This window comes from Nyctereutes procyonoides, unplaced genomic scaffold (assembly GCF_905146905.1).
Source record: "Nyctereutes procyonoides isolate TBG_1078 unplaced genomic scaffold, NYPRO_anot_genome, whole genome shotgun sequence".
Lineage (NCBI taxonomy): Eukaryota > Metazoa > Chordata > Mammalia > Carnivora > Canidae > Nyctereutes > Nyctereutes procyonoides.
Genome location: NW_026575041.1, coordinates 4,219,076 through 4,241,998, shown reverse-complemented (window position 1 = coordinate 4,241,998; position 22,923 = coordinate 4,219,076). Strand labels below are relative to the sequence as shown.

Genomic DNA, 22,923 nt, shown 5'->3' with positions numbered 1-22,923 from the left:
GGCATTGCACTTCTTTTGTTGAACTTGTTGCTAAGTATCTTATTCTTTCTGATGCTATCATGAATAGATTTTAAATTTTTTTCTCTTTTGCCAATATCTGTTACCAGTCTATAGAAAGAAAATTCAGGGCAGCCTGGGTGGCTCAGCGGTTTAGCACTGCCTTCAGCCCATGGCGTGATCCTGGAGACCTGGGATCGAGTCCCACATCAGGCTCCCTGCATGGAGCCTGCTTCTCCCTCTGCCTGTGTCTCTGCCTCTCTCTCTCTGTCTCTCGTGAATAAATAAATAAATATTTAAAAAGAAAGCAAATTCTTTTTTTTTTTTTTGTATATTGATTGAGTATCCAGCAACCTTGCTAAACTCATTCATTTGTTCTAGTACTTTCTGTAGATTCCTGAGGATTTTCTAAATGCAAGATCATATTATATATAAATAATGATTGTTTTACTTCTTCTTTTCTAATCTATATGCCTTTAATTTCTTTTTCTTGCTTTATTATACTGGCTATGACCTACAGGGCAATGTTGAACAGAAGTGATCAGAGTGGACATCCTTGCCTTGTTCCTGATCTTGGAAGAAATCATTCAGTCTTTCACTGAATGAATATTCATTCACTGAGTATGATGTTAGTTGTAGGGTTTTTGTAGATGCTATCTATTAGGTTGAGGAAGTTCCCTTCTGTTCCTACTTTGCTGAGATTTTTTTTAATCATAAAAAGGTGGTAGACTTTTGCAAATGTTTTTCTAGATCTATTAATATGATCTGTGGTTTCTGTCTTTTATGCAATGAAAATGATATACTATATTAACTGATTTTGGAGTGTTAAACCAACCTTGAATCCTGGGATGAATCTCACTGGTTCATGGCATTTAAACCTTTTTGCATATTGCTGGATTTGATTTAATGAGTTTTTGTTAAGGGTTTTAATATTTATATTCATGAGGAATATTGACCTTTCATTTTCTTGTAATGTCTTTGACTGGCTTGGTATCAGGAAAACACTTGATATTACCCATCTTAAAATGAGTTGGGAAATGTTCTCTTTTCTAAAAGAGTTTGATAGGATTGGTATTTATTATTTCCTTAAGGTTTGATGTAATTCACCAGTGAAACCACCTGGGGCTGGATTTTCTTGTGGAAAGAATTTAAATTACTAATTCAATTTCTTTACTTGATATGTATTTATTCAGTTTTTCTTTTTTTTTTTTTTAAAGATTTTATTTATTCATGAGAGACATACAGAGAGAGAGAGAAGCAGAGACGCAGGCAGAGGGAGGAGCAGGCTCCATGCAGGGAGCCTGACGTGGGACTTGATCCTCGGTCTCCAGGATCACGCCCTGGACCGAAGGTGGTGCTAAACCGCTGAGCCACCAGGGCTGCCCCTATTCAGTTTTTCTATTTCTTTTTTAGTCAGTTTTGTAATTTTCATCTTTCTAAAAATTTGTTTCATCTATGTTGTCAAATTTATTGACATTGAAGTTATTCCTAGTATTACCATATAATTGAGTTACATTTTAAAGAATAAATTAGCATGAGTTTCAATAAGTCATGAAATGTTTTCTTCAGCACCAGCTTGATATGCGAAAAAGATATTTACTAAGCACTTCGTAGGTACCAACAAAGAATGAGGAAACGTAAGTTTATTGAACACTACACTAGATGTATCATGCAACATCCTTGGCATTATGTGGAGCTTATCTCATAGGAGTGTACTCCCAGAATTCTAGGTCTACCCCACAGAGGGAGGTAGCACTGTCTCCCACCTTTCAGGGCATTCTCTCAGGGTTTCCATTTCCTGCTTAAAGAACCATCTTTCTGCAATTAATGGACACATATCTTTGGGGACCCAACTAATCAGAAGAGTGCAGCCTTCCCTTTTTAACCTCAGCCAGATAACTATGTGGTCTAGGGGCAAAAACCACCCTAGAACTCCTATGATTAAAAAGCCCAGCTGATAATGGGAAAGTAGGGAGCAGAGCAGAGTGAGGAGGTAGTCATGGTGATTTTCCTATAAGTTTTCATCTAGCTCTTCTTTTTTCTACCGGAGGTGTATTTGTATGTGTACATGTTTTAACTACTACACTCCCTCACTCTTATCCTCCACCTGCCAACTATAGTTTTCTTATTTTGCTCCCTTCTACTTCCATACAGTTCCTAGCATAGTGCCTGGTAAATACGGCAACCTAAATTAATTTGTGTAAAATCACTTTTACTCCTAATTGAGCAGTTTTATTTTTAACTATCTGTCCTCATAATTTTATACGTGTTGTGTACATGTGCTTTCTTTGTGTGAAACACTATTTCCCAGGTGCACTGGGGCTTGTGAGTTGCATGCAGCCTGGGACAGCACTTAGCAGTCACCTGCAGAATCTCCATTTACCTAATGAGGAAACCCAAGCCCTAACACATGTCATAGCTAACTGCTACACATGTTGGGTTTTTCCATATAAGGGAAAGGATGGATTCTTTTCCACTCATTCTCTGTTCACATTAGATTAGCTTCAAACTTTTCTTTACATACAGACATTTATTTGCTTAAGTGCATGCCTTTCTCATTTTAGAAAACTATTATTATGGTGTGCACATGTTTACTGTATATTAATGGATAAGAAGTGTTTCTTAAATAATTACAACATCGGCATTCTCTGTAAGACCCCTTTCTCTCCCTTTCACACAAAAGAAGCTAAAAGACACATGCAAGCATATACACAGGCATAGGTCATAAAGCTCCTCCCTTGACCCAGTCATTTCTGCCAGGATGAAACAACCTTCTATTCCCCTCTAAAAAGAGAAAGAAGCCGCTCTAACCCTCCTGCAAGCCTCTAGGGTCAGGTGTTCTTTTTTTTTTTTTAATCTCCAGATCCTACTTCCTTGAACCAGCTCCTGACAATAGTTTGGCAACTGACAGTGTTCATGAACTGTCTCCATCAGATTTCATGAAAGAGACTGCTTCCCTTCTGCAAAAACATTTTAATATAAAAAGTGTAGGCCAATTTTTGAACATAGACTTGATATGTTTCCATGACAATGTAAATTACCTATGAGAATCTGTAGGAAGATTTTAGACCATTAGGACTTAAAAGCACGTTTTTCTTCCTTCATAAAGCAGTTGAAGACTGTTGCTAAAAAATTTGTTGTCAAGAGGATGGGGAAAGAATTTTATTTCCCAAGAACTTAGATACATAATAAATCTGGGCCTTATGGGCAGAGATATGAAATTTATATTTGAGCATAGTTGGCAGTAATCCATTATTCTGAGTCTCTACTTTTGTCAAGAAGTGAATTGTACCAATTAACACATGTAGATGTTCTTCCCAGCAGTAGAATTATTCCTTGTATAATTCTATTTCATCATTTCTGGTAAATGCAAGGCTTTTTCAAGTTAGAAATGAAAGGACAGCCCCTATTCTCTTCTTTGGCAACACTTTCTTTCCAAGGCCAAACCCTCTCACCATTCTGCTGACGCCTGCCCTCCTCCGTTTCCTGGGACCTGGCTTCATCAATCACCCAGCTCCCTGCCTGTCTTCAGTACCCCCCCACTATAATTGCTCTTTCAGTATCTCCCCTTGAATCACTGCAAGAAAATGTGTGTAAGTGGGACAAGTGCTTAAGAAGCGAACATCTGTGCATGGCGGACATTCAGTATTGGAGATTCAATCAGGCATTCACTGAATACTACTTTGTTCAAGTCTGATGTGAAATGCATTCAGAAATAAACCTGGCATTAGAAGCTGCTGCCCAAATTTTGCCCTCTCCTAACATTGGCAGGTTGACTGCAGAGGTCAGAAATGCAACAATGGGGACAGACATTTGATTATGTGGTTGTTTATATCCCCACCTGACTACCAGGTCAGTGGAGCCTGTCGTTGCATCCGCCTGTTCATGCTGTATTGCCAGCTCTGGGCCTGGAATGTAGAAGATATTCAATAATTTTTCTTGAACAAACGACTCTCTAATGAAAACTAAATACATTTGTTACAGTTATCCACCATGGGCTTTGTAGTACTGACACAAATGGGCAGGTCCTCCTCAATCAATACAGTCTCATCAACCCTGTGAGGTAGGGCTTGTGTCAATCCTTTCCAAATGAGCTCCCTGCAGGTCAGAGCAGGTGAGGTCCTGGCCTAAGGGTTAGATCTGGGATTGAGCCCGGGTTTATCTCACTCCAAAGCCTGCGCTCTTGCCAGTGAAGCACCTTCTCTGTCCTGTCCCAGGCTCTATGCTTCTCCACACCTTATTAACCTCTGTCTGCACCTCCCTGAGCCCTGTATATCATTTTCTCCTGAGGGCCTATGTTTCTTTGTTTCTGCTAATGACCACCCTCCACACTCTGAGCAGCTCACCTGCTCTCTGAACCTGCCCCAGACTTAGAGGGCTGCCTGAATTCCCTTTGTCCACTTCTCTGTCTCTATCCTTTAGTAAGCCCTTCAGAATCCTTTCTCCCTCTGTCCCTTTGTCCTATCTACTTGGGGCCACACATGAACAGATCCTGACCTACTAAACCGTAGCTACCTCCGTCATGGCTTACCCTCCCCTGTGGGCCACATGCTACACCCATGGCTGGTGTTTGGTAAATGCCAAATGAATAAATGAATGAATGGCCAAGCTGAAATCTGGCTGCATGGACAGGGGAATCCATGGTTGCAGGGGACCATGAACTCATGGCAAGAGGCTCTGGACATGATTGACCTGAAAGCGGGGTCCATATTGCTCTGGGAGGAGCTCACATTTCAACTCTGCTTCTTTGCCAGCTGTTTGGCCTTATGCAAGCCACCTAACCAAGAGCCTTGGTTACCTTCTCTTGGTTATCTTCCCTCGTAAAGGAGGTATAATACTACCTCCTTTCAAAGTTGTTGTAAGGATTATAGAGAATATACTAAAAAAAAAACTGGCAAGCTTATAAAAGGTGTCTGATGAGTGGTAACTAATTCTTTTTTTGTGGAATATGATTAGTTATTGTTTGTGGCTGGGGAAGGTTTTGTGGAGAGTTCAAAGAAAGTTCTAAGTAGCAGAATTTGGTTTTTTCAACTTAATATCTGTCAGAATTACAGTGAACTTATCATGGGACTCACTAACATGGCCTCACATGAAGATCAGTTGCTTAAGAGCAGGGGCTACCAAACTGCTCCCACAAGGACACATCCCATGGATGCTGCTCACACTGATGCTCACAGTGAAACACCTGCCAGCCCACGGCAGCCAGGGCACTGATGGAGAAAGCTGTAGAGGCTAGCCTGGAAGGGACAATCCAGAAAAAGTTCCTAGGGGCAGTGTAGACCTATGTCAATCCTAATTCTGAAAGCAGGCAGGGGTAGGAGCAAAGAACTCAGGGCTCTGCCATCATATATTCAGGAACCAGATTGTTACTAGTAAGCCACGTATAAGGGGCTTCAGCAGTACTCCAGTCCTGAAGGGTAGGAGGGAGGTGGGAGGGCCTGGAGCCCTCAGTAGACCGTGGTAGCCACAGCCCCCAGTGTGACCCAGGCCAGCCCTAGGTCTGTGTGGAGAGCCAGAATGGCTCAGAAGTCAGGTCACAGTAACTGGTGGAACCCATGGAAGTGTAAAAGGGTGGAGGAAAGGACAGGAAAGGATATAATGTGGCCTTGATACCAGAAGAGGTGGGTGCCATTAACAGAATCAGGAGGGCCTCAGCCCTCCAAGATCCCTTCTCCTCTCAGGTTCTCCGTCTCAGTGGGTAGCACAGCCACTTATAAACCAAAATCCTGGAGTCTCTCCAGATTCCCCTCTGACCCTGGCCTCCCACGGCTCAGCCGCTTTCAAGTCCTGCCTGCTTCCCTCTTGACTCCAAGCCACTCTGTCCGCACTGCCACTGTCCTGGTTCATATTTCTGTTTTCCTCCCAACTCACTGCTCAGTCTCCTGTCCAGTCTCCCGACTCGCATCTCCCCGTCTGTCCACCATTCACCTGCTGCCAAAGTTCTCTCTCCCCAAACTAATCTGACCACATTCACCTTTGGCTTGGAACCATTTGGCAACTCCTTGTTACAGTCCAGACCATCCCCTCAGCATGGCTGGCAGGACCTCATGATCTGTCCGGCCTCTGTGCTCTTCCTCACAAGCTTCAACTCAACCACCCTAATTGCCTGCGGAAGGCCATGTATTGGCAGCCTCTTGGCATACCCTTCATTCCACCTAGAACCCTGGCTGGCTCCCTGTCCTGTCTCTGACTCCACTCCAGAACCCATATTCTGGACTCCCTCCTGGGCTGGCCTCGGCTGTGTTCCCCACTTCCCCTTCTTATTGCTGTGAATGAATGAATGAATGAATGAATGAGAGAAAGAAAGAAATTGAATGATGAAGGAATGAAGACAATTTGGCAGGGGAGACATGATGCTCTGGTTCTAGGGATGTTGAGTTTGAGTTGGTAAGGCCCCTAGGTGAGGGTTCAAGCTGCACTGGAAAGGCAAGCCTGAAGCTTGGGTAGGGTCTCATAAACTCTAGGCTCTCTGCTCACGAATGAGCCAGTTCCCCTCAGGAGGTCAAATGACCAGCAAGCAGCTCAGTGTTACCAAACCACCTTCATCAACCCAGAGAGCCTCCGAGTTAGAAGGACATGATAAGGACATGGTCTGGTCTGAGTCTGTTTTTTTTGTTGTTGTTGTTTTGTTTTTTGTTTTGTTTTTTTTTTTTTGATAGGTGTGGAAACCAAGGCTCAGAGAGAGGAGAGGTCAGCTCGACAGCTTGTTAGAGGCAGTGCTAGGATCCTCGTGACTCTCACAGCCTCAACTCCTTCTGCCCTCCCCTGTGGCCTCCTGTTTGTGCCACTCATCTCTGACCCCCCCCCCCCAGGAGGGCGTTATCAATGAGGGTGAAGAAGGTGCTGAAAGAACCTAAGCACAACTATGCACAGCCTAACTCTTCCTTTCCTACAACACAGCCTCTCATGGACCCAAATGAGAACAGATCCATTGAATGTCATGCACTCAGCAAACAGGATGGGCCCTATGGCCCCCATCAGCAGCCACATGTTTTTACCCTGTTTTGTACCTTGTCCCCATCTAGTCTCCAGCCCTAGAACAGATCAGGAGCAGCTGATTAGAATCTACGAGATCCTAACAGGAAAAATAAGAACATGAACACACTGACTCAGGAAAAAGCAGCAAATGGTGTGATTATAGGGTCAGGACCAATAACCATTCACACCGGAGTGGGTGAAGACTCTCCTGCGCGCGCGCACACACACACACACACACACACACACACACAACACGAATCCTGCCAGTGACATCCACATTACGTTCCGGTACATTTTGCTTATTGGTGATCTGCAAGCATTTAGACATCTCATGAGTATTTTCACTGACAGTGATTAAGATTGTTAAATCTCTGGCAGTGTAAGAAGTAAGCCATCTGCTATCAAGAGGAGGAATTATCCTTAAGGATTCTGGCTAACAAAGGGTCTCCATCATAACAAGGCAGGGAAAGGGACTGGCATTTATGGTTGGCCACGGCAGACCAGGCACACAGTCTAACACATCTCATTTTCACACTCGCCACCCCACACCCAGCAGGCATTCAATCACAGAGGTTGAACTCATGCATGACGGAATGGACTGAGTGTTTTCAGCCTCATTTTAGATATCACAAAAACGAGGCCCAAAGATTAGAATTGCCTACCCATGATCACACGGTGGTAGTTGGCAGCCTGAGCTCCTCCTCCCTACAAGGGCTATTGCCACAACCTGCATCCACCTGGCAGGAGGGAAACCATGCGCTTCCTGGTGAGGAGACATGAAGTTCACAGTTTGGCCACCCTTGCGTCAGCACCACAAACACTAACTGAGAGCTTGTTCTCTTTGCAGCCCTGGACCAGGAGCACTGCGTCCTTGCATGTAATGTTTCACGTCACTTATGCTTTCTTTGATTCACAGGAATGAATTCAGAGCATGGACGGACATCAAGCCTGTGAAACCGATAAAAGCCAGGCCCCAGTACAAGCCCCCAGATGATAAGATGGCTCATGAGACCAGCTACAGTGCCCAGTTCAAAGGGGAAGCCAATAAGCCGACACCAGCCGACAATAAGGTCATCGATCGCAGAAGAATACGCAGCCTCTACAGCGAACCTTTCAAGGAACCCCCAAAGGTGAGACAGATCTTGTGAAGAACCTTTCAGCCCAACCTAGAACCAAGGGGTTAACTGCAGCAAAGTGTGAGGGCCACTCAGGGGTCTGTCTGGCCTGCCTGGCCAGCCCCCCAGGGCTCCCCAGAAAATCCCTCCTCTTCTTGGAAGCACAAGAGGACCGAGGGGCTTCTTAGCAGGAACCTTTGCTAAATTCACAGGGAATGTTAAAAAGGAACAGTGCCTAAAATAAAACAGCTCCAAGACTGGCAGGTGTTCAGAGAACTAGCTTCTGGTTTTGAGAACACACCCACCCCCGCCCCGCCCCAACAGGTGGCAGAGAACCTCACCTGAGCTCTCAGTTCCTCTTCTTAAAGTAATTGCTTTTGCCCCTGTAGGGCTGGCCCTGGAGGCATCTCGCTGGCTTCCTTCCCACCCTGCCCCTGCCACATTCTCAGCTCCAATCCATGGATGCATCCTTGCTCCCTTTTCTCCTTTTCCTCCATAAATACTGTGCACCATAGGTTCCCAGTCTGTAGCAGCACACCTGTTGCATCAGCTGCAAGATGCCTTCCGGGTAATTTGTTACGATAATAAACAGTTTGTAAGTGATTTACATTTCTAAGTAACTTCCAAGGGATTCAGGGATTTCCACATAATAACACTACTTTGCCTTATTCGCATCCCAGTCCACACTCCTGAGGGGGAGAACCCAGTTGGAGACTCAGCTGGAAGCAGGAATCATAAATGCCACAGCTGCTTCTGTGAAGCCCAGGCACATGGAATTGTGCAAATAGCTACTTTTTATCTATAAGAGCAGGGGAAGTGTGAGATCCTTTCCTCTGCTCTTGTCGGAAAGTCTTGCACTGGAGTAGTTTGCTATTTGTCCCAGGACTGATTCACAGGTAAAATAGGTCACCAACCCAATTTGCCAGGACTCTTCCACTTGTAGCTCTGTTCCATGGAAGCCCTTGGTCCCCGGGGCAAACCAGGATGACTGGTCATGTTATGTACAGGTCAGAGGTGACCGAAAAGCCCTGGATCACTGAGTGAGTGCCTAGCCTGTGAGGGCCAACATCATCTCTGTCCATCCTCCACAAATAAGATGGGGCCCAGGACATAGTCTTCACACAAATGAAGACCAAAGGGGAGGAAGGAGGGAAGTTTGGAGAAAGTGAACCCAGAGATAGAGGGTATATGGAGGGAACCATACCCGGTGGCCCCAGAGTTCTCGGGAAAGAGAGGGCCAGGCCATCTCCTGGGAGTGGCGGGCAGTGCGGAAGGCCTCGCTGAGATGAGTCGGCCTGGCCCATTTCTCCACACGAGCTCACCTTCCGGGAGACAGAAAAGGAGGAAAGACCAGCTTATATGGTGGTGACGGCTTCCCCCTTCAAATCTTAGCATCTTCTATCCACACAGGTTTATTTCTTATTAATACCTGTCCGTCATGGGTGGCCACAGCCCCACGCCTCACCGCCTCTGCGGTCTGGGCCTCTCATGGCTGAGGAGAGCAGAACAGTTTCCACTGGAGGTGACCCCTATCCCTTCTGCTCACATTTCATTGACTAAAGCAAATCCTAGGCCTGCCCGAGTGGAACAGACTGATGCGGTATACTCTTCCCACAGGGAGGGGCAGCAGCTAGAGCAAAAGAGTAACCTCATCCGCCACAGTGGTGACAGCCCCAGGCCGGGAAGCCAACGTGGCCGGGGAGCGTGTGGCCAAAATAACTCAGCAGCCGGTCCAGGCGGGAGCGGCCAGATGACCCGTGTCCCTGAACGTACTTTCTACGCAGCGCTCCCTCAGTGTCAAGTGGCATCGTTACAGTTCCCATTTAGCTAATCATGTCTTCTCTCTAACTTCTCTCTCCCATTCCCTCCCTCTTTTTGTGTTTCCGTACTTGCGGTCTGTCTGTCCCTCTCTCCGAGCAGGTGGAAAAACCTAGCGTTCAGAGTTCCAAACCAAAAAAGACCTCAGCGAGCCATAAGCCCCCGAGGAAGGCCAAAGACAAGCAGGTGGTGTCGGGCCGGGCCTCCAAGAAAAAGAGCGCAGAGGGCCCCAGCGCCACCCAACCCGACGACAAGGAGCAAAGTAAAGAGATGAACAATAAACTGGCTGAGGCTAAAGAGTAAATTTCACTGCACTTTCCTTTTATTCTCCCCCCCCCCTTTTTTTTAAACCAACCAACCAACCAACAAAAAGGCCACAAAATTGCTTAGAGGCTTCTCCTCTGCCTTGGTCCTGAGTGTTCCAGGAGCTCTTGGGTTTGGTTTCATAGACGGAGCGCATGCCTCGTCCACCAAATCTGGACTGGCCGGGCTAAGTGCGGCACGGGCGTCCACGCCGCGGGGGCCCCCCGGAACACCAGGAACCCCGGGAAGCGTTGTTCACTGGTTGTGCCTCCCACAGCAGGTGGGACTGCTCGCTGGCTGGTGAGGGAGGCAGGTGGGCCTTAGTGCAGAGGCGCTTCCTCACGGCCGGAAGAGTCCCAGTGGCACCTGGGCATGCCCGTAGGGTGCCCTCCTCTTCTCCCCCCACCCCAGGTCTGTGTCAGTGATCCATTTTGAACCTTACGTAAATGCGTTCTTTTCCAAAATTCAAAGGGTTATCACAAGCTAGAGAAGCTCGCTTTCGGGGCTTCGGTGATTGAGAACATTTGTGGAAATATCAAGAAAGCAAAAAACCTTGGCCTTAATGTCCATAAAGTGAATTGTGTCTGTTAAGTTTAAGTGATTTTTTTTTCTAGGCTTTTCTGTTAGAAACGTGGGACTGCGTTTCCTATCAGTGGGCTTTACGTTGTACTCTAAGTCCTAGATATGCCCCTGGTGACTAAAGGCAGGCCAGGGTGAGAAGGTTAGGTGTTTGAAGTACGTTTTAGATATAATGGGAAGATGAAAACAACGAGGAGATTGTTCTCTGTTTACCCTCAGCCCATCCAGTGCTACCAATTTTGCAGAGCAACTGGTTACAAATGACTGAGGCAGAGAAAGTTCAGGGGGTAGGGGTAGTGTATTTAGAATGTGGCTTCCTTGCTTCTGAGAAACACAAGGTGGGAAGTAGACGTAGTAACAAGTGTGGCGATGTTCACTCTCCCTCCCTGAGCTGTGTTTGCTCTGTTCCTTGGAGAGGACAGAGGATTCTGGGCTTCAGGTTAGTGGAGGAGTCTGTGGCTTAGCTAAAGATTAGGAGAGTTCCCTACTAAGTGATTAGCAAGAATTTTTGACCTCACTGATGAATATGAAGCAGCTCTCGCTGTATCGTGTTTCGTGTTTCGCGTGTCTGTGTGGCCAGCGCCCCCTGGGGTGGCAAGTGGCACCTTAGTTGTGCTAGCGTTGTGTTGTAGGCATTAGTCAGAGAGTTGTAAAAAGACCCCTAGTGCTCACAAGGGAACCCAAATAACCTACCAGAAAAATTGCATTTGCAAACCTTGTGACATGTCCATTGCTCGGTATGCTTTGTTACTCCTGTGCTTTAAGTCCTTACCGTTGCCAACACCGTGACGTGGCTGGGCTGTCGTCCGGTGCCACGCCTCTGCTGTGGAAGGACATTGGTGGTGAGCGGGGTCCCAGAGCTCCTCACCGCAGCAATCCCTCTCAGTCCTGGAGTGGAGGACGCAGGGCCTCCACCAGGCCTCTCCTGTTCTGACCATTCAAGCAGCAAAGTCTCTGTTTACACCATTCTGTTGGTCACCTTGGGGCTGATTGAGAATGAATTTGCAGATTCATTGAGTGTGTGCTTTGTGGGCCACATCTGTTAAGAGAACAAGACTCCTGGAAATGAGGTGCTCAGCCAGGCCCACTGTCATCTTCCTTTCTATCTCAGGGTGTGGAACTGAGATGAAGCTTCACAGCAGTTGGAAAATATTAGAGAGTTTCAGTGTTTGTGCATCATGAATTTTGATGCCTGTCTGGAAATGACCAGAGCAGATCTGAGTACTGATCCTAGCTATTTGCTAGCTAACCTTAACATTAACCAGAGAGCTCTGTCAACATGATCTTAACTTTACCCAGATAATTTGCCAATGTATGTTCATTCCCTCAAAGTGTGGCATTAGTCAGGCATGTTCACATTAGCCACAATCTGGATTTCTCCATAGAACAGTCGTATATGCTTTGCAGATCAAGTAAATCAAACCTTCCGATGCCCAGAGGAATAGTGGTTCCGCCTTTGAGTACTGATTGCCTGTGTGCCAGACACCATGCTAGACATGCTGGGTACTATACATAAATCTGTCCCCACAGCAGCACAACCAGAAGAATACATACGGCTTGATCTCTGTGTCTGAGTCAAGTCTGTTTGCCCAAATTGTAGCTTCCCACCTCCTTGCAGCCCCAGGCACTGAATTTCCAACCCCGGTCCCCTTGCAGCTTCAGATGTGACCTAATGTCTTTCCAACCCTTCAGGCTCCCTGTCTTTTTAACTCCTGCAACTGAGAAAACTCTGATTTGTAGTCCACTTTGACTCTTGAATGTGTCACTTCATGGCAAGAAACTTCTTTGATTTCTACTGTTTACAAATAAAACCCAGCCAGTCTCATTCTGTATCCCAAACATACTGATCAAAACTGATTCTGGTTTCACAAAACAGTGTTTTGGTTTTGCCTTTCTGAAGATGACCAAGCTTCCAATGCCTGTCTGTCCCTTTCCATAATCTCCCTACGGATTCCTGAGCTCCCCTGGCAAGAGAGCGAGGCCTGAAGCTTTCCTATTGTCTGCTTTGCTTGCCTGCAAAAATAATCCCTAAGGCTGTGTGTTGGCTCCCCCAAGTGTTTCGTTATCTGCTGGTGCTTCCAACTGGTCCGTTCTACCTTTGCCTCTCCAAGGCAGACAGGAAGTGTCTAATTACGATTTTGTGGCCTGGATTTTGTTGCATACCACAGATTGTCTATGTAATGTGTAGCGCACACCTCTCTTGGTGCTAATTCATTCCTGCTGTTAGTAAGAAAATGACGACAAATATTCATGTATAGCCAATTGATTGTGACGTGCTTGTGGTCTGTGCTTGCTCAGAAACAAACAAACAAACAAACAAACAGTTTTTTTTTCCAATTATAAATAAATGCTAAAGACGAACACCACTTTCTTGATCTTATTTCCTTGGTAAGGCCCAGCTGAGTAGGTGAAGGAATCAACCTTTGCCATTTGAGCCACTCTCCACGAGATGAGCTGTACCCTACAGTTTTTCTGGGGTTCTCCATAATGCAGCTTGACTCTTTTAGATTGCCTCTCAGATACTAATTGCAAGCAGTCAGAGCTAAGTGTTGGGAAAGGCGAAGATGGACCGAGAGACCCACTGGCCAACAAGGTAGTGTAACGTTTTGATCCCATGTTGCTGGGGATGAGTGACTGCCTGCGCCCAGCACTGCGTCGCCACGCTGGGAGGCCGGGCCCTCATTCTCCACCCCCTTCCCCGTCAACCTGCGGGACTGCGGGTTTCCTCTGATCACTGTGAAGTTTCCACCCTCTAGGGGCTGGCTCACTGTGTGGGTTATGGGGGCAACCGTCTTGTGTGTGGCTAACACTGGGGAGTGGAAACAGCCAGAAGGAAAGTCCAAGTAGGTAACAACAGACCAGGTAGCTGGTTGCTCATATGAGGGACAGGTTTCTTCCTACCAGGCATGGGGAATCAGAAGGCTTCACTGGGGTGGGAACCTTGGAGGATGGGTGGTTTGTGGGTGTGCAGGGCACATGGGGCAGCCCTACAGGCAGGAGAGCAGATGTGGGAGGGGGCCTCAGAGCTAGGGCCAGGTTTGACCGCTTGGATATCCTTCTACTAAAGTGGGAGACAAAAGGTTATATACTTGCGGTATGGGACCCCTCTTCCTCTTACTAACATATGTTGATTGAATACCTAATGTGTGCTGGGCACCAGGGAACCAGGATGATTGAGACCCCACCTCTGGTCACTGTGGGGCATGAAGGAGGAGCCTGTTCTAGCTGGTTCCATGGATCAGGTACAACTTCAGTGGATGAGCAGGTGGTGACCAGGTGAACAGAGTCTGGGGTGGCCAAGGCGTGCCAGACAAAAGGAGCTGCAAGAGCAAATGTGTGGAGGGGCCCAACACCAGGTGAGCTCAGGTGCTGAGGGAGCAGCTCACTCAGGGAGGGTCGAGGCAAGGGCCGGAAAGTGCAGAGACCGTCAGGGAGAGTGGCACGTGAATGGGCGTTTACTAACGGGGATCTCCATTCCATACATGCAGACCGCACCCCCCCACCTTTGCATGCTCTCCGCCATCATGCTTCCTGCCCTTACCCACAGAGCCGACAACAACCACGGGTCCTCTCTTGCATTAGACTAGGAGCTCTGGGCTGGGACTTTTATTCTATTACCGGCCCCCAATTTCTGGGTTTTGGGGAGAAGCCATGGTGGGAATCAATCAAGGGTCGTATATTTGAAAACCCACAATATATTTGTTTTCCAGATGAACAGGAAGCATTCCACTCACCTGCTTCTGTACAAGGCAGAGAACACAAAATTGTATTTAATAAATAAAACATACATAAAGGTACATTATTCAGGTCTTTTGTGATCAGTTAAGAGCTGTTTTGGTCAAAACCAGGGATCGAGAGAGGTAGAAAGACAGGAGAAAAACAAGAGGTAGAAATAGAGACAGAGAGGGGGAAAGACCCACAGAAAGACACACATCTGAGGACACTGATAATAAGCTGAGAGAAGGTGAGATGTACTCAGAATCAGGGAGGGGGCATGGACCCAGCAGCAGAGGAGGCAGGAAGCTGGAGAGGCTTCATCTGTGTGCCCCGGGATCAAGGCCTCACCCAGAGCCTCAGCCTCTCCGAGCTGCCCCAAGCCCGGGAGGCAAATCTATAACCCATTACTGGTGTCACCTCTCCAAACAGCTAACCAAATTAAAACCAGCCCTCTAGTTTTAAAATAGGTCATTATTACTAAGTTAGTTATAAGTATATTGTAATTCTTCCTTACAGTTTGTGTGTTCTTAGGAAATCCTTCCCTCAGTTTTTGTTTGTTTTGGTTTGGTTTTTTGCACTAGGGTTTAAAACTTTATAACCTGCTTCTCCTAGATCTGGGGAGCGTCAAGGCCCACTTCACAAAGGTTAGCAACTCCCTTAATGTGTCAACGTGGTTTCAGGATCCTTTTCCTGCTAAAATGTCTCAAAGCAGTGGACATTTTCAGGACCACGGATACAAGTTTCTTTCAGCTCATAGCCTGTGGACTATCCACGGTTACAGCAGGACCCTACCCCAGCTCCACCTGAGGCCCCAGAGAGGAGAGACCACTGTCTCAAAGGGATGGAACCTTTCTTAGGCTCCACTTTTACAGAGGCAGGCACATAGCCCAAACCTTCTCCATCCCACTGCCATTTGATGCCCAGATCCTCAGAACACCTGGGCCATCCCAGAATACCTATAATCGTAGAACCAGCATCATTACACACCTTATTATGTGAACAGGTTCACATGGGCAGTGCAGTTAGGCATTAACAAGGTTCTCGGATGGCATCGTTGCCAGCTGTGTAACCCTGTGTCCTTCCCTAAGTACTGTCAGCCCTGGTGTTCTCTGAAAATGGGGACACTGACCCCCACCTCAGAGGTGAGGACTGCGGGTAGAAAGACATGATGTCTATAGGGAACCCAGGACGGACACTAGATGAAGATCATTTCAGGCCCTCCTCCTTCTTTTTACAGTCCTCAACAGGTCCAAGTTCACTGTCTCTGACGGAGAGTTAGCTTTAGGTAATCTCAGATAATCCCGGAGGCTGACTGAGGCAAACACTCCACTGGAGAAGAAGGCTTTCAAAGAATTCTAGCTACTGAATCACCTTGTGTCCATGGACCTATCAATTACATTTTAACAATTTACATTTATTTATTGACTGCCCACAAAGCATTTCTCTCTGTGCCATTCTAGTAACCCCTCCTAGTGTGGACAAGGAGGGGAAGCTCAGAGAGGAGGGGCATCTGCGTGGAGCCTGAGTCTTCTGCTCCTCGGCCTGCACTGCTTCCCTCCCTCACCTGAGGAAGGCTGGGGCTGGCCTGAAGTCCCAGCCTTCAGACATCAGAATCATCAGCCTTCAGACAAGTTGGATTCTTAACTAAAGCTGCACCCACACCCCACAGGGCCATGGTCTAGTCAGGACACTGCAAGCCCTCCAGTAGGCTTACCTAAGATCTTCTTTGAATCTTGGGACCCCGATGCAAATGGGGAGAGTTAAGAATTCCATCAGGTCTCTACACACAACTGACTCAAACATCCTGCCTGAGCCGACCAACTGTCTCAGCCAGAGATACAGGTTTTCTCCTTTGGCTACTAAATTAACTGGTCAGGTAACTAGAACACAGGGTTATTGGACACAAAATGATCTAACAAATTTTTTATTCATAAGAAATCTATTTGGTACTGGAGATACCAAGAGAAAACTGACGTCCATTTCCTGAGGCATTGGATCAGAGGCCACCATTTTGTGCTGCTTCCGTCAAACCGTAGAACCGAGCTTAACTCTTTGTCCTTTGTCCTCATACAAATGGTCCTCAATTGCTTGTTGACTTGACATTGTCTATGACGATCTCAACTCAGACATCTTATCCGGGGCCAAGGGACTTCAGATGCTGGGGTAAATAAATTCCTGCCACTGCTGCTGGTTTAAGCTGCCAGAGGGATCTTTAGAACATGCAAATCTGACCATGTCACACTCTGCCTTCAACCACCCATGGGCTCCTTGCGGCCCGCAGAAGTTTACTGTCCCCTCAGTGCGCCATGCTGCTTCTCACCTCCATGCCTTCCCCCACGCCGCCCCGCCTGCTCCGATTGCCCTCCTCCTGCTTCTCCACCTGGCTAACTCATCCTTCGAGACTCAGCTCAGGAGACAGCTCCAGGAAGCCTTTCCCGCACCTCCCAGGCTGGGTAAGATGCTCCCTGTGTGTGTCTTCATCACAGAACTCACCACATAAACTTCCACCTGCTCGTGTGTGTGTATGTGTGTGTGTGTGTGTGTGTGTGTGTGTGTGTGTTCCCCACCCTCCCTCCAACTAGACTGTGCTCCCCCAGGGCCAGGACCAGCTCCTTCTGCTCACCTTTGTAGCCCTAGCTGCTGGCCCGATGCCTACCTCAGAGAATGTCTTCTAAATTGTTTGTTGAATGAATAATGAGTGAGTGAGTGAATGATGAGATGCACCATCTGCCTCCATATTCATCACGGCGCCTCCACAAGGCTTTGTTCTACCTAATAACTGCCTCTGCTCACACTAAAGGGGTGGTTTCAAGAGAGGTCAGGGCACAGATCACAGAGCAGTCAATGGCTGGTTTTACAATGGCCAGCCTGCCTCTGTTCTTTATGCAGCCACTTTTTCTAACCAGGCCTGACTTCAAAAAAAGCAAAGACTCTTGGTTACAAGGTAATCTTAAAAGGTTGGTTAATCCCACCCCCTGCCCGGTGTAGATCTCCTAACTTCATGATGGCAGAGAAGCATCGCCCTGGGGAGGTCTCTTAAAAAGGAGGCCTGGGAATTTGAGCCAACAGGCCTGGTTTTAAATCCAAGCTCTACTATTTACTAGCTGTGTGACCTTGGCTGAGTCTCTTAATCTCTTTGAGCCCCAAAGAGATAGCAGTAATACAAGTATCTATCACTGTCCAAATCTGTTTGGTTCCCAAACCCAAAAAGTAGGAGTTAGGTCAGCAAGGGACATAGTATTATTTGAAGCTTTTGATTCCAGACTTCAGCAGGTAGGAAGAGTTCTAACAGCTAGCAATACCTGCGTCTGATCCGCAGGACTGTCTGTTATGAGGGCCCAGTGAGGGCAAAAGCCCACTGTCAACTACAAAGTGGAATATCCTTGCCATAGTAGTTCATTTCCTGGATGGTTTTGCTGACTCCGGGTCCCAACAGCATGGTGGCTGGAGCCACATGTGGTAAATCCACTCACCCTGTCACACAACAGCCTGAGATAGAGCCCTCCTAGGGGTTGGTCCTTGCTACCCTCCCACCCCCAGCCCTTTCCCGGCCTGCCCCCTCCGTGCACACCCTGTAATCACCCGGTTCAGATTCCATTTCTGCAACTACACATTCATTTTAATTGAGCCCCTCTGGACACATGAAACCAATTTTGATCAATTGCTCAAGGTCTCATCCTTTGCATTAGATGGAGTGGGAAGAAAGGACAAAAATTGATTTGCAAGTTCCCGGGAGCACAGAGCTAGAAGAACTGAGCCTCTACTGCCTGGTTGCCTTAGTTCAGCACTTTACATTTTGAAAAGGGTCATTAGCAGGATTATCAGATTCTTGGCAGCCCATTGAGACAGGCAGCTCTGCCTTTGACTTTGCCTTCTTGACGTTAAACCAACTGAACATGCGTTTTGAAATTCTTATTATACAACTGGGAATCTGTTTAGTTTTTCTTAGGTTATATCTAGAAAAGATGGTTTAACAGCAACAACACAGGGCAGAAAACCTAGTCATCTAGCATGCCCCATGCGACCATCTCCCTGGGCTTCACAACAACGCATCGGCCTGCAGGGAACCTAGAGTGATGGCAAGAACTCTGAGCTAGGAATCTGCCGGGGTCCGCGGTTCCACGCTGGTAAGATGCGGAGTTGGCACAGCCTCCAGGAAGGAAAAGAACGTTTATTTGGCCTTCACACCCTTGCCCTCATTGAATCCTCACATAAAGGCTAGATAGAGAGTTTGGAAGTCTTTACAGATAAAGAAATCAAGACTTAGTGATTAAATGACAGAGTCACACAACTTGTAAGTGGTGGGCCAGGATTGGAAGCCAAGTTTGGGTTACTAAAACCCACTCTTTGTCCAGCTCTTGGGACTATCTCTAGGATTTCAGTTGTGAATATGTGTGTCATCGGCTTCTTTGTCCTGTCCTATCCCTGCTCTAAATCCTCAGGGACTCTGGGTGCTCTCATCATCCATAGAAAATGAGTCAGATGAAGGAAGGTCACAGATGCTGTTTGATCAGCACAGTCACTACCCCTACCCACTCTCTGCATGGTGAGCCCCCACCCCCATCCAGAATTAAGCCTTGTGGTGGCAGCATTATTCCTACCTGTGGTCCTCGCTGTTCCCTCTGTGCTGATGTGCCACATCTGGGTGGACTCTGTGGGGCTCTAAGCTGGTAGGCGGATTGACAGCCATACAGGTAGGGCCTACAGGTATGGATGTAGATGGGTACTCTTAGGCCAAGGTGCTGCTGCTTTCTGGGAGTATCTTCTTTTTTTTTTTTTTTCTTAAGATTTTATTTATTCATGAGAGACACAGAAAGAGAGGCAGGGACACAGGCAGAGGGAGAAGAGGATCCTGCAGGATCCTGCTCCCTGCAGGATCCTAATGTGGGACTGGATCCTGAGACTCCAGGATCATGACCTGAACCAAAGGCAGACGCTCAACTGCTGAGGCACCCAGGTGTCCCCTGGGACTATCTTCTTTACAGGGTCTGCTGAATACCAGGTGGTAAGCCTGGGGGAGTCCTTGTTAGTGGATGCTGGAGAGGCTTGAGGTGAAGGGGGCCTGTGGGCCTAGCCCCCAGAGAAGCAACTCTCTCAGGAGGTGCAGTTGGGAGCTTAGGCCTGGGGACCTGCAGAGGTCAATGGCTCCAGCCTCCTGCACCAGGCCTGTTCAGACCTCTGTGGAGGAATGTGGAATCTCTCTAGTTGGTGTCCCATCCCTCAGGGATATTGTTGTAGAGAGGAAAGAGCTTGATTCAAGTCTGTCCTCCTGGGTAAAAGTCTCAACGTCGCCACAGACTCACTCTGTGACCTTAGGCAACTCCCTTCCCCATTCTGAACCTCGTTTCCACCCACAGCTGGAAAATGAGGGATGCCGGGGCCACCCACACACACACCTCCCACCTGCCTGGCCCACAGGGCTGCTGTGAGAATACAATGTGCCACCTTGTATGGCAAGCCCTGCTAGAAAACCATAAAGAAAAGTTACCATTTGGAAAGACAGAAAGGTGTGAACATGATTAAAAATAGGACATGATTTGTGTCAGGGAAACGTGGCTGTTAGAATCTGATCTTGCGTGAGTTACCTTTACAATGTCTCACTCCTACCAGGTGCCTGCCCCTTGCCTGAGCTCTGCTTCTCCACTCTTTTGGGTGGCTTGGCGCATAGTGGGCATTTACTAAATGTTGATGGAAGGAAGGTGAGAAGGAAGACGGGGAGGGGAGAAGGGGAGGAGAGGGAAGGAAAGAGATGACAATCACCATGGTCTCACCCCAATCTGGAGGGGCAGCTAAGAACAGTGGGGCGACATATCTGCTGGGGCTGCAGCGAGCGGGGAGGGCTCCATGGGAACACGGAGAAGGAGGACTGACCCCTTGGTGGTGGAGGGTTTCACTGCGGAAGTGGCTCTGTATCTGAATCCCTACCCGCTGGGGAGGTGAGGGGGTTGCAGGCAGCTTGGGGGGGGGGGGCGGGTGGCAGGCATGGTGCGGGCAGCAGCCCTGATGTGGCTGAGAGAAACAAAGCAGCCAAGAGCTAAGTGGATGGAGTTACAGACTCCAGGGCCCAGGCCGTGTGTCCTGCTTAGAGACTACACCTGCAATGTCCCTTCTGATTTTAGGGGTCACACTTCCCAAGGGAGAGGGAGCCCACCTAGACATGTCATAAGGAGAGCAGTGCAGATGGGGAGGAAAGCAAATATCTGAACTGTTGTAAGGAGTGTGCTGCCCAGAAAACCCAGGAAGAAGGACACAACTGCTGCTCCCTTTGGATATCCGTGAGGCTGTCCGGGGACAGGCAGTGTGGCATCCTCCGAAAGAGTGGCACCAGAGCACAGGACCAGGCCTGGGGCAGAGCACAGAAGCAGGTTTCTGCTTGGGGTCTAAACACTAGGCCACCAAACCAAATAGTGGGCTGCATCCCTAGGTGTGTGCCCACCTTGGGGCTGCATGGCAGGGACATAGGAGCAGTAGTTCAGGGGACCTGATGATCCAGTCTGTCCTTCCGGCTCTGGACGCCTTTCATCTGGCTCCGTAGGTGTTGTGTTTTCATAGGGCAGAGAGAGAGGACTTCTCTAGCAAAGTGACATCTCTGTCCCAGAAGGGACCTTGGGCCTCTCTGGTTGAAGAGACATACTGATGAAGGCTTTGGGCTAGGGCTGATGAGGGTGCCGAAACACTGGTAGCTCTACAGTGGGTGTGATGTGTGCGTATAGGTCTGTCCCGTGCTGCTCACAGGGGGCTCCTTAAGGGCCCCACTGTCATTCACTCCTGTGCCCCTGCACAGGGCCTAGCCAACTTTGTCCAATGAATGGATAAAAGAGAACAAAATAAAACAGAATGAAGAGGAAAAGCTACACACCAGCGGTTTGTTCCTCACACAAATCTGTGGGTGCCACTATAAGCCGGACCCCAGATACGTAGATAAAAGATGAACAAAGCAGCGCATGGAGCGCACCAGCAGAAGAGGCAGGTCATTACCAAACACCATAGTAATTGCTAAAACAGAGGCCTCCATGGAGTCTGTGGGGGAGAGAGGCAGGAGTGGGAGTTCTTGTCTTGAGAATGCCTTGTCTCCTGCAGATTCTTTAGAGAAGGTTTCCTAGGCACCTCCCCTCTGGTAGCTGCATTTCGTATACCGTCTTGGAAGCTTTGTTTATGTCTGGGAAATGTGGGCTCCTGCATGAGACCCACGGGGGCAGACAGAGGAGAGCAAAGCCATCAGATTGCCTTGTCCACTGTCTCCCCAGCCTTCACCAGAGCCCCTGAGGTGCAGTCGGCCTGGGCCGTGCCTCAGCCCCTCCTCCCCACTTTGCTTCAAGTGAGTTGGCTCCATCCCCTCTACCTATCCACTAAGATGTTGAGAGGCCTGTGTTTTAGTCTTGGATCTGCTATGCATTGGCTGTGTGGCTAGAGGAGAGGCACTTGCCCACTCTGAGCCAGCTCCCCATCTGCAGGGTAACACAACTGGACTAACTCAGTCCCTCTTTGGAGTTAACATCTACTAAACATCACCCATATTCCAGAGATCACGTCATGAGTATTCACATATACTAATCCTCCTAAAAGGATGAACATTGTAATCCCCATTTTATAGATTATGGGTGCTGAGGTATAGAGACTGGCAGGCCCATGACATCCCCTGGGCTAGGAATGTGTTGGATCAGCATTCAAACCCAGTTCTGGCTCCAGCCCAGCTACGACACTTTCTCCTCCATCAGGCTGCTCTTTACATTAGAAGACGTGATCTATGTGAAAGCTCCTGGTACTGGTTACTGCTCAGGAAACAGGAGTTTCTTTCTTCCCCAGGGCTTTCCCAAGCTGTGGAGGCAGAGGATTCATGGACAGGGTCCACAGGTCCCTGATTTCTGAACAGGGCCCTCCTATAGGAGCACTGTCCTAGCTCTGGACTGCTTTGATGGTGCATCAGGAGACAGTCTAGTGAGGGGAAAAAGAGAAAAGAACCACATGGGTGGATGATGGAATTAGAATTGTGTGCAAGGCGGAACCAGCAGGAGGGAAAGAAGCCCTTTTTCCAGATAATCTCCAGCAGGGCTCGATAAGCCTGTTTCCAGACTCTGATAAAGGCCAGTGTGTGTGTGTATCCAGGAGGCATTGCCTGTCTCCATGGTAACAGGAGAAAGGACAGAAAATTAAGTTCCCAAGACTTAGAATGTCTCATGTAACCTTGGAACATTAAATTTTGCAAAGAAGACGGAGCCTGGCACAGGCTATCATTTATTCATTCATTCGACAAGTATTCAGTTGGGGCCTTCCCTGTGGTTTTAGGTACCAACAATACAGTGATATGCAAAGTCAGCATGGTCCTGCCCTCTGAATGCTTCAATCCAGCAGGGAAAACATTAATCCAGAAGAATGCAAGTTATGAGCTGTGTTAAGGGGTAGGGGAGTACTGGGG

General features: G+C 47.9%; 1 protein-coding gene across 2 annotated transcripts in view; it reads left to right on the top strand.

The window, feature by feature from the left end:
• Nucleotides 1-22,923, top strand: part of MAP6 (microtubule associated protein 6) — a 68,737-nt gene that overhangs the window by 39,478 nt on the left and 6,336 nt on the right. The window contains exons 2-3 of one of the 2 annotated variants that reach the window (XM_055320340.1): nt 7,892-8,105; nt 10,011-10,207. In XM_055320340.1, coding sequence (XP_055176315.1) covers nt 7,892-8,105; nt 10,011-10,207 — 411 coding nt within the window. Of the gene's footprint in view, nt 1-7,891; nt 8,106-10,010; nt 10,212-22,923 lie in introns of those variants that run through there. The other variant, XM_055320341.1, reaches the window with a different exon arrangement.